The 13,615-nt window shown below is 32.5% G+C and overlaps 1 protein-coding gene across 2 annotated transcripts; it reads left to right on the top strand.

Annotated features, from left to right (window-relative positions):
* Positions 1 to 291: 291 nt before the first annotated feature.
* Positions 292 to 7,565, top strand: LOC136234185 (rop guanine nucleotide exchange factor 14). Of its 2 annotated transcripts, XM_066023973.1 has the most exons (8): positions 292 to 425; positions 1,108 to 1,241; positions 5,164 to 5,559; positions 5,648 to 5,802; positions 5,901 to 5,975; positions 6,075 to 6,344; positions 6,433 to 6,780; positions 6,868 to 7,565. In XM_066023973.1, the coding sequence occupies exons 2-8, from the start codon at positions 1,166 to 1,168 to the stop codon at positions 7,240 to 7,242; spliced, it is 1,695 nt and encodes a 564-aa protein (XP_065880045.1). In that variant the 5' UTR covers positions 292 to 425; positions 1,108 to 1,165; the 3' UTR covers positions 7,243 to 7,565. The 2 variants fall into 2 exon arrangements, with proteins under 2 accessions (XP_065880045.1, XP_065880046.1); XM_066023974.1 differs by lacking the exon at positions 292 to 425 and having other exon boundaries at positions 664 to 1,241.
* Positions 7,566 to 13,615: the final 6,050 nt, after the last annotated feature.

The raw sequence follows: 13,615 nt of genomic DNA, 5'->3' as shown, positions 1-13,615 counted from the left end.
TTTATACAATTATCATTAACTATTGTATCAATTCTGTTAATCGATCAACAAATCGTATATTGCATACTCTAATGAGAGCTACCGATTCTAAGTGATTATAAAGTGTGCGATCATGTTACCCACATATTTTTTTTATAACGTTTTGGGTGAGAATTCTTTAGTAAAATTCCATTTTTCTCTAGAAATACTATGCCCTAAATCGGCGGACCCACTTTCGTTAGGATTTGGAAGCAATTACAAAGCGCCTGATTACTGTAATGGAGCCTAGAAAAAATGCTTTAACTTTTCTCATTTCTCTCCTTTTGTCCTCTATATAAACTTTTTACTACTTACTACTATTTATTTCCCCTATAAATAAAATATCACTTTTCCTGCGTTTTTCTCATTTCTCTACTTCTTCTCCCTTTGCTGTTCAACTGATACTGGTGCGTTTCTCTCCATTCTTCTTCTTCCCCTCCTTTCGCATTTATTTCTATATGTTTTCTGATAATTTTCCTTCTCTATTCGTCAATCTCAGCATCTCGTTGCAATTTTTTCCCTCAATGATTTTTGGTTAATGCGAGTGGATTTTCTAGTTGATCTAGAGTAGTGTTTCTTCGTTAGAGGACATGATCTGATTTGATTCATTTTCTAATTCTTAGTTTCAAAATCTAATTTGGATTTGAATTTGAATTTTGTACCTTCAAACAGATGAATTTAGTTTGCGTATTTAATTTTCAGCTTGATTTTGTATTAATTTCTATGCTGCAAATAGAGAACGGTAGGTGAGGATTTTCCTTTTTCTATGCTTTCCCCAGGCTTTAACCTGTTATGTACGCATCTTCAATGGCTATGTCAGAAATGGCAGTGCTCTTTTCTATTCAAAAACTTTTCGCCCAATCCTAATGCCCTTTCTCAATCACTTCATTGCACTTTCCTCATCCTAATTATCTTCTCTATGACGAGCCTTTATATTATTTTTTATTTTAATCAATTATCGAATACTTTTTATTAAATCTGATTATAGTAATTCTTTTTAGTACTATGTGCTTTTGAGTAATTATTGTTGGCATGTTTTGATTAATCAAGGTATCTGGTGATATGATTATTGACTTTTTGAATATTTAGATTGAATTAAAGCTAAAAAGACAAGAGAAAGGGGGAGAAAAAAAGTTGAAAAAGACAAATGATGGTGAGGAGAAGATCGCTGGCTTGCTGCACCTGGGACAGAGGAATTAGCATCGACTTGGATGAGCAAGATGGTAAACATTTTCATTCCTTCCCCTATTTTATTTATTTTTATCCTTAATTACACAAATTTCTTTTTCTCATATTAAATTAACATTTTCTATTATTTTCAATTGAATGTGTCTAAGGATGTTGAAACTTCTCATATCCTAAGGATGTTGAAACTTCTCAATTTAGAAGAAAAAAAACGATTATCATTCTGAATTCAGAGTGTTAGCTAGCTCTCTGCAATTACTTAGAGTGGCATACTAATTTGCCTACTGAGATTTAAAGGGTTAATTCATGAGACACTTTAGGGGCGGATGCAGGGGATCAAAGGGGCATTCCCCTTTAGACGGTGCAATTTTATCCCTAATGTTGGAAGCCAAGAACAGTTTTACCCCTAAATTGGGTAAGTTAGAGAAATAATAGTGCCCGAAATTGATCCAATTTATCAACGTTAGAGGTAAAATTGCTCTTGGCTACAAACATTAGGAGTAAAATTGCTCTTGACCCAAAAACGTTAGGGGTATTTGCCCCTCCCTCAAATCCTGGATCCGGATAGGGTTTTTCTGCTAAGTTCAGGTTGTTGATGGTAAACTTTGTTTTTTTAATGGAAAACTTTGTTTTTTTTAAATATATAGTACTCCAGATTCCAAATATTAAAAAAGATGGGCATTTATTTGTTAGGAATGACCTAACCAACACATGGAGTGAACAAAAATACTAGTAGAAATTAGTATCATTATGGAGTAGTTGATAAGATGCAGAGTAGGTAGTAAATTTGTTCACATTTTTCTGGACAAACATGTCACAGAATGGGGGCTTCTTTATTAGTATCTTAAAAACTTTGAGTATGAGATGAGAGATGGGGAAGAAGATAGAAACAGAGAGGGACCCATGAAATGACTTAACCGTAAGAGAGAGGGACCCATCAGGTTCTCCCATTCTGATACTGATCTTCTGCATCCATATTTGATTCTATTTATAAGGTGTGAAGAAGGCATTTATGATGCCCTTACAGAGGAGTAAATGTCCTTATGTCCCTCTCTTTGACTGCTAGATCCACATTTTAAAATTCAATTCTTTTGACCATGTGTCCTTATACAAATCATTCGTCTTGCGTTATTTGCGCTAAGAGTTTTTTTTTTTTTTTATAAATAAAATTTAAAAGGGGTGTTGAATTTTAAGAGGATATATTATTGAAAGAAGAAAATTAAAATTAAAATTTCCGAAGTTTTCAAGATGATTGCATAAACCATGTGTCTTGTGTCTTGGTTTTCATAGATTTCTAAATCTTAGTGATTAAAATGTTAAACAATTATGACTTTAAGAAGATAGGTTTTAGGTAGTAGACTATAGAGTTTGAAATGAGAGAGAGAATGTGTAGTTTCTCAACTTGGACAAGCTGAAGAGTGTTAGACCATAAGTAGCATGTGATATAGATAAGACTCACATGGAGGTCATTGTCCATGACAAGTCTACAATATATAAATGGCACAGACTAGATGACCCACCCACTCATATACTAGGATTTTTTTTTTTAATTTACTGTTGAGATGTCAAAATTACACACAATCATATTACATATTACATGAAATCGAAAAATTTTAGTGTTTTAAATTTAGTTTAACAGCTAAAAAGTAATTTTTGGGTTGATACGGAATCAAGGACCGATTAGAGGGGTTTAGGGGGAGTTTAAACACCCACTGGTCATCGGTAATGCCGAAATTTTAATGAAACTTTTTCATTTTGTGTAAAAACACTAAAAACTATTAATTTAGCACCTATAAATTATTATACTCTCAGTCAATTCTAAATCTGTCATTGCACGAAGTTAGAATGTAAATATTTGAATTAGATTAGAGTTGACTTGATACCTCAAAAATGAAACAAAATTAATATTTAAAATTATTATAATATTTTCTCATATTTTTAGATGTTAAAATTAATATATAATCAAATTACAATTATTAGTTGCATATTGAGTCCTTCCATTGTAAAACATGTCATTCTTAATAGATGTATACGCGACTTATAAACACATTGCACAAACTCAATATGATATCAACGGTATTAATATGATAATTCAAAAATGACCTACAATATTTAGAAATATTACGATAATTTTTTACTTTTTTTTTGAAACCACAATTTTTTACATTATTAAATGTTGGTTGTGCATAACTTTTGGTGACCATATAATTCCAAAAAATTCTATATTTTTTATATATATGTATATTAAGAAAAATTAGATGTCATAATTTTGCAGAAAATAAAAATGGGAGTATATTGTATATATTTTGAATATATTAAACTTTTTCAGTCCAAGGAAAATATTTTTAAAATGTCTAGGTTAAAGATGCTAAATTGGACAAACTTCAAAACAATTCATATATACACACAGTTGCTGGTGCTGTCATTTTCTTCATTGCATGTCAGATAGGAAAAGGTTAAATGCAATGGCATTATTCACAAGTTATGAATGAAAAATGTACAATTTATGTTCCCTCCCTCTGCAATAATTCCTCTGCATTTACACATATCACTCACTCTCTCTATTAAATGTGACCACATATATATTTATAGATCATATCACATCACTATCATAACACTATTATAAACATGCTAACTTGGATTTATTAACAATTCCATCTAATTTAAATTTTGAATTCTAGCTAATTGGACCTTGATTCAAAAACTAACCAAAACGCACACCATTTTATTTTTATTTTTTATGTAATGTGAAAAGACTGGAGCTGAAATCTTTGACTTCAATTTTGAGGAATCTTTAACAGAAATAAGTTTTTTTTATCAATATATTTTTTAATATGATTTCCAATGATTCTAGATATCCAAATTCTAGCAGAATTTGTTTTTAAAATTTTTCTTTTAGACATTTTTACTTTTTCCGGTATTTTATAAGGAAAAAAGTTACTCTGTTTTGTGTGGGGTTGATTCTGAAAAAGCCAAGTATATCCAACAAACAAAAGTCTGTAACGATATGAAAGCGACCTGGATAACGATTATTGTAAAATTTAAGTATAACTACTAAAGGAGTTCTCATTATTTTATTTTTTTTATCGTAAAATAATAATAAAAAAAATTCCTGAAAAAAAAAATCTGTATCTAGATTAACTTTTAATAATAAAAAAATCTGTATCTAGATAAATTTTAATAATAAAAAAACCTGTATCTAGATTAAAAATAAAATAACTTCTGAAAGCACCCGACCACATTGCTACTAGTACACCTAGCTTTTGCAAATTTGATAGCTTCTAAACCAAATAAATAAATAAATAAATAAAATAAAATACAAACAAAAAAATGCATAGCTTATAAATTCGGGTAAATTACATCCATGGTACCTGAATTTTGTCTTTACTTTTGTTATGATCCTTAAACTTTAAAACATAACATAAAAGCACCTAAATTTTGCCCTTTACTTTCTCTCTAGTCCCCTTTTACTGTTGACAGTTAACCCTAAGCTGATAAAAATGGTATTCTAAGCAACTTTAATTCTTGAAATTTTTGGTTTTGAGATCGATATTATTTGGTTATGAGAGAGAAAATGGTTGTTTAGCGAGAGAAATTCCCTAAAATTATAACTTGGAAAATCGAAAAAGATGGTTGTAGTTCTTAACATTTTAGTTTTTAAACTTTTTCATTTTGAGATCGCCATGTTATTTTGAGATCGTCAACCATCAAAAGGGCAATAAAGAAAATTAAGGGTAAAAAATTTCAGAGGCTTTTATGTCCGGTTTTGAAGTTCAGAAATCATAAAGAACATAAGGGCAAAGTTGAGGGGCCACAAGTGTAATTTAACCTAAACGCATATTAAATCTCTGAGTTCAACCCAATCCAAGGAGGCATTTATAGTTGATACTATGTGATTTTGACTTTTGTGTAGAAGGATTTGATGAACTAAAGACATGTTTATATGTTTACTCATTTCAGGGGTAATCACATATAATGGCCTTGAGAGTTGCATTGCAAGCAATCAATCTTATGAAAATGAAAGTGGAACTGGGACAACAAGCCAAGGAGATGGATGTATGAGTGACTCCATGGACTATGATGATGACTTGAGCTGTTCATCAAGTAAATCATTTACTTCTAAATGGTTGAACAACACGAAAAAGGGCGGTGATCGGAATTCAGATGATTGGGAGCTCTCCGAAAGCCCCAAGCATTTTCATGTCAAATCAAAACCAGATTATTCTGTTCAATTTTCAGATGTTGAGACCATGAAGGAAACATTCGCCAAGCTGTTATTAGGCGAAGATATAACCGGAGGACGAGATGGCCTCACCGCGGCACTATCATTATCAAATGGTATATCAAATCTTGCAGGTATAGTAGCAATTTTTCTACTTTGTTATTCATCATTGTATGGATTTTAGAATATTGAGTTCACTCCAACTTTTGTGGATTAACGCAGCTTCTGTTTTCGGGGAGCTTTGGAAACTAGAGCCTCTGCCGCAAGAAAGCAAGAACAAATGGCGACGAGAAATGGACTGGTTTCTGTCTCCTACAAACTATATGGTTGAGTTAGTACCTACAAAGCAAAACGGCGAAAATGGCCGAACAGTGGAGGTACGTTTTGTTTTCTTGGACTCAGAGGAGCAAAACAATGTTTTATTTTAGTCAATTTGTTGAACAAAGATTTGATTTTGATGTTGATTTTGAAGCAGATAATGACTCCGAAAACTCGGGCGGATATCCATGTGAATCTACCAGCTCTTCAGAAGTTAGATTCTATGCTTCTTGTAGGTTATCCTTGTTTTTTTCCCTAAAAACTTAACATTTATTCAACTGATGCGTCATTCTCATTCCATGTGTTGCATTAATTTCTAAATTGCTTACAGGAAACACTAGATTCGATGGTGAACACCGAGTTTTGGTACTCGGAAATAGGCAGCCGTGCAGAAGGAAGGACTAAAAGTGGTAAACAAAGTAAGAGATGGTGGCTTCCACTGCCACAAGTACCCAAAAATGGCCTTTCTGAGTCGGAAAGAAAGAACTTGCTCAATAAGAGTAAGGTGGTTTACCAAGTCTTCAAGGCTGCTAAATCGATCAACGAAAACGTTTTGCTCGAAATGCCTGTACCGAACATTATCAGGGACGCATTACACAAGGTAAGTATACTAATACTACTCTCTCTGTTTTTGAATTGAAGTGATACCTTTGGTGCACAAGATTTATATCTTTTGCCCATGTTTACAGTCCGGAAAGGCGAATCTTGGCGAAGAAATGCACAAGATCTTGACAGATGACATGAAAACAGCTGACGATATGCTGAATGCTCTCGATTTAAAGTCCGAACATAGTGCAGTTGATGTTATAAACAAGTTGGAGAGTGCCATAATTGCATGGAAAGAGAAGATTACCCCACAAACAACCGGTAAATCCCCGGTTAGAACATCATGGTCCTTGGTTAAAGACACAATGTCCGAGTTCGAGAAGACCGAGTCATTGTTAGAGAGAGCAGAAGCCCTTGTACAGCAAGTCAAGGCGCGATATTTGAACCTCCCGCACACATTTCTTGAGGCTACAAAAATACAATACGGAAAGGTAAGTTCGATAATCGATAACTAGGCATTTACTTATCAGCATTAAGCTTATAATTCAACAAACTTATCGTTCCCTTTTATCACGTAGGACGTCGGACATTCCATTTTAGAGGCATACTCAAGAGTTGTCGGAAACTTGGCTTTCAGCATATTGTGTAGGATGGGAGACATTTTCCAGGAAGACGCTTCGAGCAATCCGAATTCTCCTCTAGCAATCTGTTGCTTCCCTGGAATTTTAGAAACTCCACTTCATGTTCTACACAAACCACACTCTCTAGTTGATCAAATAAGCAAAACGGAAGGGAAGTACCGTGATTCCGATGCGAGTTACGCTTCGGATATCAGATTCTCTTACAGTGAAGAAGGTAAAGGAAGCTCAGTTAGTGCAACACCAAGTAGAAGCAGAGTTTGGTGCATTGGAAGAGAAGCTTGTATAAGTGTATCTCCAAGTAATTCACCATGATAAATACAAGAGGCTCATTTTGAAACTATGTTAAATGGGATAAGAAGAGATTACTTTTGGCTTGCTCTTTGTAGAGTTTGTGTGACGGATTCAGGATTTACGGATAGGAGCGCTCCAATAGCTATGTGTTTTCCGATGATTATTGGGTACTCAAGTTCCCTCCCGACCCCTTAGATCCGTCCCTCTGCATATAGATTATAGTAGCTTGCTACCCATGGATGTCAAAATTACAACACAACTATTGATCATGTATATGAATATGATTTATAATAGCCAGTAACAACCAAATCATGGTTTTTTTTTTTTCATTTCTAGTTGTTTTAAGGTTAAAGCTTATGAATTTTTATAGTTAGATTGATTAAAAGAGTTATCAAACTACCAAATGAAATTCAAAATTTTCTTTTAGCACTTTTCAGTTCTTAAATTCATTCAATCCATTTTGGATTTTTAGATTCATTCAAGTTTACTAATTGTATTATCTTGAATGACGATTCTCAAGCGAATTATTGGATTATTTTTCATCAACCTCTCTTCATCGCGAGGCATTCTCTCCAAGAAATGAAAGAAAGATGCGATCTTAGATCTAGTCTTCTATATCACTTCTTTTTGCTGTTTTGTTTTAAGTGTCAATAGCTTCATATCACTCCTATAGCATTACCCTTTTTAATTGAATATTGATCAGGCGCTTCCACAACTGTTTGGATTCGTGAAAATAGTGACCACACATTCGAAAACTTTTACAAAAAAATGACTCGGAATATGTAGGATTGTTGGAGAAATAACCGCAGTAAAGTCTATCATGACCTTCAACTTTGTTCTGATCAATGATACAATGATGCATTACTTACTATAAATTTCTTAGCGTTTCATGATTTTGAAGCCTATGTCAACGGATTTCCACAAAAGCTACAACAATATTTATTGTAGTTTCATTTTCTTCATTTTCTGTATCAAACATTTCAATTATAAGTCATATGTTGTTAGATATAACAACTTTTATAGAATTACTCAAAGTAAAATGGTGATGAGTTTCATTGTTTCATCAAATGTATTCATAAAATAAAAATATAACCGTTGAAATATGATCGTTAAAATATAAACGTTAGAATATGATCGTTAAAATATTGTGATTGGAACACAACCGTTAAAATATAGTCATTGAGATATAACATTTAAAAATAATCTCATCAAATTTTTATGAATAAAAAAATAAAATAGACAGTAAGATAACTAGTAATGTTGAATCATATACACATTTCAAGAAAGTTAAATTTAGTTTTGTAATATTCTGGAGAGCCATTTGGCTAATGATACTGACACTGGCGGAATCAAGAATCGAAAGTTTGGGGGCTCCATTGCATGTAGAAAAAAAAATTTAGTTCACAACTCATTTTTAACTTGTCATTAATGAAATTTTGGACCGCAAATTTACAAAATAAAGAAAAATCTACTATCTCTTATTAAGTACTTGTAAGTTGTTGATTTCCTCTAACGATACATGTGTATAATGCATTCAAATTTCAAAGATCAAGCTAAAGCTAAATTTCTCAAATTGACCTAAAAAAACCTAAATATGTAGAAATAATAATAAAACCATAAATTTAACTAATATAGTCTACCTAATTAAATAAAATCAATCTAATTAAACAACAAATTAACTTATTTAAGCATTTTAATCCATATCTAATAACTAACTTGTAAAATTGAAGCTTAATATGTTATACTTAATCGAAACTTAGTGCCGATTTGGCTCTCTTTTTCATAATTTTATTTATTTTTTTACTCCAAACACAATAATAAAAGTATTTGGTTAGAATTAAAAAATAATCGGTGATATTAACTATTTGGGAAGGAAAATCAGTTATAACTTATACTAACAAATAACAAACAGTTAACAAATGATATGCATAATTAAATTAAATAAGCAGTGGTTACAACAGAGGAAAAGAAAGAGTGAAATTTAATTAAATGTGATATTATAGATTATTATTTCATCCAACTATATTATATTTATAGCCCACATGTTATATAATTATCATTTAATTCTAAGTGGATATTTTATATATTTTTCCATCATACATCTTAAACTTTATCTTTTCAATGAGGACTTATTTAATTTAACTATACATATCTATATTTTTTTGTTTTTAGTTGTTTGTTGTTAAATGTTCACAAGTTTTTTTCCTTCCAAGATAGCTAATATCACAAATGGTTTTTCAATTCTAATCAAACAAGTTTCACATATTAAGCTTCAATTTTACTAGTTATTGTTTTTTTTTTTTTTATAATACAAGTTAGTTATTAGATGTTGTTAGGTTTTTTATTTTATTTTTTAGTAGGTCAAATTGGAAAAATTGGCTTTGGCTTGAGCTTTGAAATTTGATTGTATTGTACACTTATATTGTTAGAGGAAATCAACAACTTAAAAATGAGTCGTGAACCAAATTTATTTTTTACACACAATGGAGCCTTCTAAACTTTCTGTTTTGGCTCCACCAGTGATTAACCCTATATTGTATGAATAAATCTTTTTAATAATGTTTCTGTATTTCGTATCTGTATTCATGACTGTTTTATTTAAAAGCTATTTTATGAAAGTTATATTTTAGAAATAATGTTATACTCATAAAAGTATATATGACCATCTCCATCTTATGGGCCAGGCACAACCTTCTCACCATCCACAAAATTTAGAACAGACTAAAAAAATGGTTGTGATCACAAATATCACTAATATTACCATTACAACCATATAAAAAAACAGTACCCCTGTTGAGTAAAGATGAAAATATTACACACCAACTGATTTTTTTTGGGTTGGGTTATGATTAAGATGTTAACATGAAAATGATACAAATATTAAAATTATTATCATATTATCTCATATTTTTACATGTCATCTTAATTAATAAAAGTAATAAAACTACAATTATTCTTGCAAACACGACTCAAGCTTCTCATATTTTTACACGCCGATAACAAAAATACATGTGAGTTGAAAACACATTGCACGACTCGAACTCAAGGGAGTAGGAGAAGAGTGTACAAGGAGCTCTCCCGCACAGGGCCCCAGATTTAAGAGGGCCCAATTTTTTATTATTATACAAATCTAAATAAATTATTGTTATTAATTATTATGTGAATGTTAACTTATCCAGAAAATTAACGCTCTAAGAGTATTAAGAGGCCCAATTTTTATTCTTATTATACTAATTTAATTATTTTTATTATATTTATTATGTTAAAAATCAAGTTAAAAGTATTTTTGTGTTTCATTTTGTAGAAACATTTTTATTATATGAAAGTATTAATTTTTTTAATGAATATGACCCAATTTTTTTCTATTTAGCAAAGGGCCCCAAAAATGTTTAAGACGGCCCTGCTCGAACTTTTCATATTTTTAGATGTCATTCATAATTTAGATGGCCAGGGTCCAAAAGTGACATTAATTATTTAAAACTATTATTATATCTTCGTATATTTTTGAATGCAACTATTAATATATGTACATACCGAAAATGTAACTCGAAAACACGATACGAAATGCAACTATTATTATATCTGCTATTAGATTTTCCGGAGACATATTTCCCCATTGTCCAAAGAGACAAAGAAAAAGTGTAAGAAACTAAAATATGATGGGTACACTTGGCAAGTCCAAAGAGACCTATTTTTATTTCTTTGACAACATAGTCATTACCATGGCAAAACATCCCCACATTCATCATTTTTTTGTAAGGTACACTTTTTGCGTTCTGTTGAGAAGAATAAAATAGTATTACCTCGTGAACAATTCCATGTTGGAAGCAAAACTAGCTAAGTGATTCAACGTGTTGATAACAATATATTGTGCTATTGCTAATGAAGATTTTTTTTGATTAAAGATTGGTTAGCGAGGAAGAGTAAGCGGCGGACATCCCAGCTATGCTGGCACCCCCACCACAGACTCAAAAAAGTCTCGAACCAAATTTATTAAAAGAGTAAATAAATGTCATAATACAAAAAGAAAAAAGAATAAAATGAAACTAAAGAATTAGGAAAGCGATAAACGCAACGTCCTACACGATCATGAAAAAAGACCGATCCACAAAAATCTGGGACAACATCCCACCAAGTCGAAGTTGTTGCCGTCCGTCCATAATTTGCAAGCGAATCCGCAACATGATTTCCTTCACGAAAAATATGAGACACCACAAAAGCCACAGAATCGATCTGATTTAAACAATTGAACCATTTTTGTCTAAGCAACCAAGGGACCGAACAAGATTTAGATTTGAACATCTGCACAACATACATTGAGTCGCTTTCAAGCCAAATTTTCCGCCAACCTTTGCTGATAGCCATGTCAATGGCGTAAATAGCAGCAGATAGTTCAACAAGATAAGCAAAGGAACTTTTAATCGGAAAGGCAAACGCACCAAGACACATGCCAGTATGCGAGCGATAAATACCTCCGCAACCCGCAGGACCAGGAGCACCCATGACAGACGCATCAGTATTGATCTTAATCCAATCCCTCATAGGTGGTTGCCAAAAAATCGGAGTAATGTGCGGAGCCTTAGTAAGACGCTTTTCAATCCTGAGCTCACCTAAGATTTGAAGTTCAACTAGCGAATTCCAAACGGAGCCCCGTCCAGTGTGAGCAGATTCACGAACAGCTCCCCAAATCCATCTCATCGTGATGGAAGTATCAACCCTCTCATCCTCAAAAATGGACCTATTACGAGCAAGCCATAGAGCCCAAATTGTATTAACAATTGCAGCCGCCCATAAATCAGCGATTTGAGTACTGAAACGTTGAATAACAGCATGATCAACTAGATTCTTAAGAGTCGAGTCTGTGTTAATTCGTCTTCCAAACAATGAGCTAACACCATGCCAAATAAATTTGGAAAACCGACAGGAGACAAAAAGGTGGTCCAACGTTTCAGAATCTAACAAGCACAAACTGCAACGAGAAACAACTTGACAGCCACGCAACTGAAGCTGATCATGTGTTGGCAAATACCCAAGATAAGGCCACCATCCAATAAGCGAGTGTGCAGGAGGAACACTCTGACACCTTAAAAAATGACTCCAAGGCTGTTGAGTAGGAGGAGATCTAAGCCAAGCGTACAAGAGCTTAACAGTTAAAACCCCACTCGTAGCAGGCTTCCAAACACAAATATCAACATCGTCCCTACCCCGCCTAATATTCCGCAATCTATTCTCCACATCCGCAGGTAACACGGGCAGTATTGCTAATGAAGATGATAAAATAATTATTACATTCCATATTTTGTACAAAAGTCATACTATGGCTTTCTATTGTATAAAGTGGTTTTATATATCTTTCCACTGTATGAATGAAGACTTTGTTAATTGTCTCCATAAATTTCACATTTTTATTCATGATCAATTTTGGAATAAAGGAAATGTTGTATATTAATTAATCTGTAAAAAGTTTTATAATGCACATGTCCAAATTTACTATACCATAAATCAAATAACGCAATGATATAAGTAGGAAGGAACATTATTCTATTCTCTTGAACTTACACGATATTAAATTTCCACATACCATTTGATCATATCCCTTACCCACATACATTCCTCACTTAGATAAAACAAATTTCTTAGACTCTAAAACTATCCTAAAACCATTAGTGCTTATGAGATTCATAAAAACAAGATTCTTGCGGATATCAGGCACAAGCAAAACATTTTGTAATTTCTTTTCTTTTTCAGAAATCATCTTTAGAATCACATTGCCTTTTCACTTCACCTTGGAAGTAGCACCATTGGTCATATGGATCTTCTCCCCATTCTGACAAGCAACTAGTATCAAACCACCATTCTCTTGGATATGGATTAGCCAATTGACTTTAGAAATCACAAAACATGGATCGATGTCAGACACATCTTGCATAATGGCTTTCATAATATTCATCTCATTTGGCTTGACCCTCTTTGGTAGCCTATAATCAGATGACTTGTGGCTCTTTTTGTTGCAATTGGGCTTTTTGGAAATGCCACCTTTTGGTTCGAGCTTCGACCTAGTTTGAGGTTGTTCATCTTTCTTGACCTCCACCGCATTAGCACTAACCATGTTTTGGTTGGCAACATTGGAGAATTTTTTTTCTCCAAGTTTTTGTTGTCGCCCTCTATGAGGAGTCTGACAATAAGCTTTTCAAGAGTCATTTCCTTTTTGTTTATGCTTATGATAATTTTTAAAATCTTTCCATTTAGGTGGTAATTTTTCAATTATAGCAGTCACTTAGAAAGATTCACTTATCACCATTCTTTCACCATGCATCTCATTAATAATGTGTTGAAGTTATTGCATTTGACTTACAACTTTCTTAAAATATACCATGTTATAATTTAGAAATTG

The sequence above is a fragment of the Euphorbia lathyris genome, chromosome 6 (genome assembly GCF_963576675.1).
Source record: "Euphorbia lathyris chromosome 6, ddEupLath1.1, whole genome shotgun sequence".
NCBI classification, from domain to species: domain Eukaryota; kingdom Viridiplantae; phylum Streptophyta; class Magnoliopsida; order Malpighiales; family Euphorbiaceae; genus Euphorbia; species Euphorbia lathyris.
The sequence above is the reverse complement of the archived record's forward strand: the minus strand, read 5'-3'. Positions and strand labels throughout refer to the sequence as shown.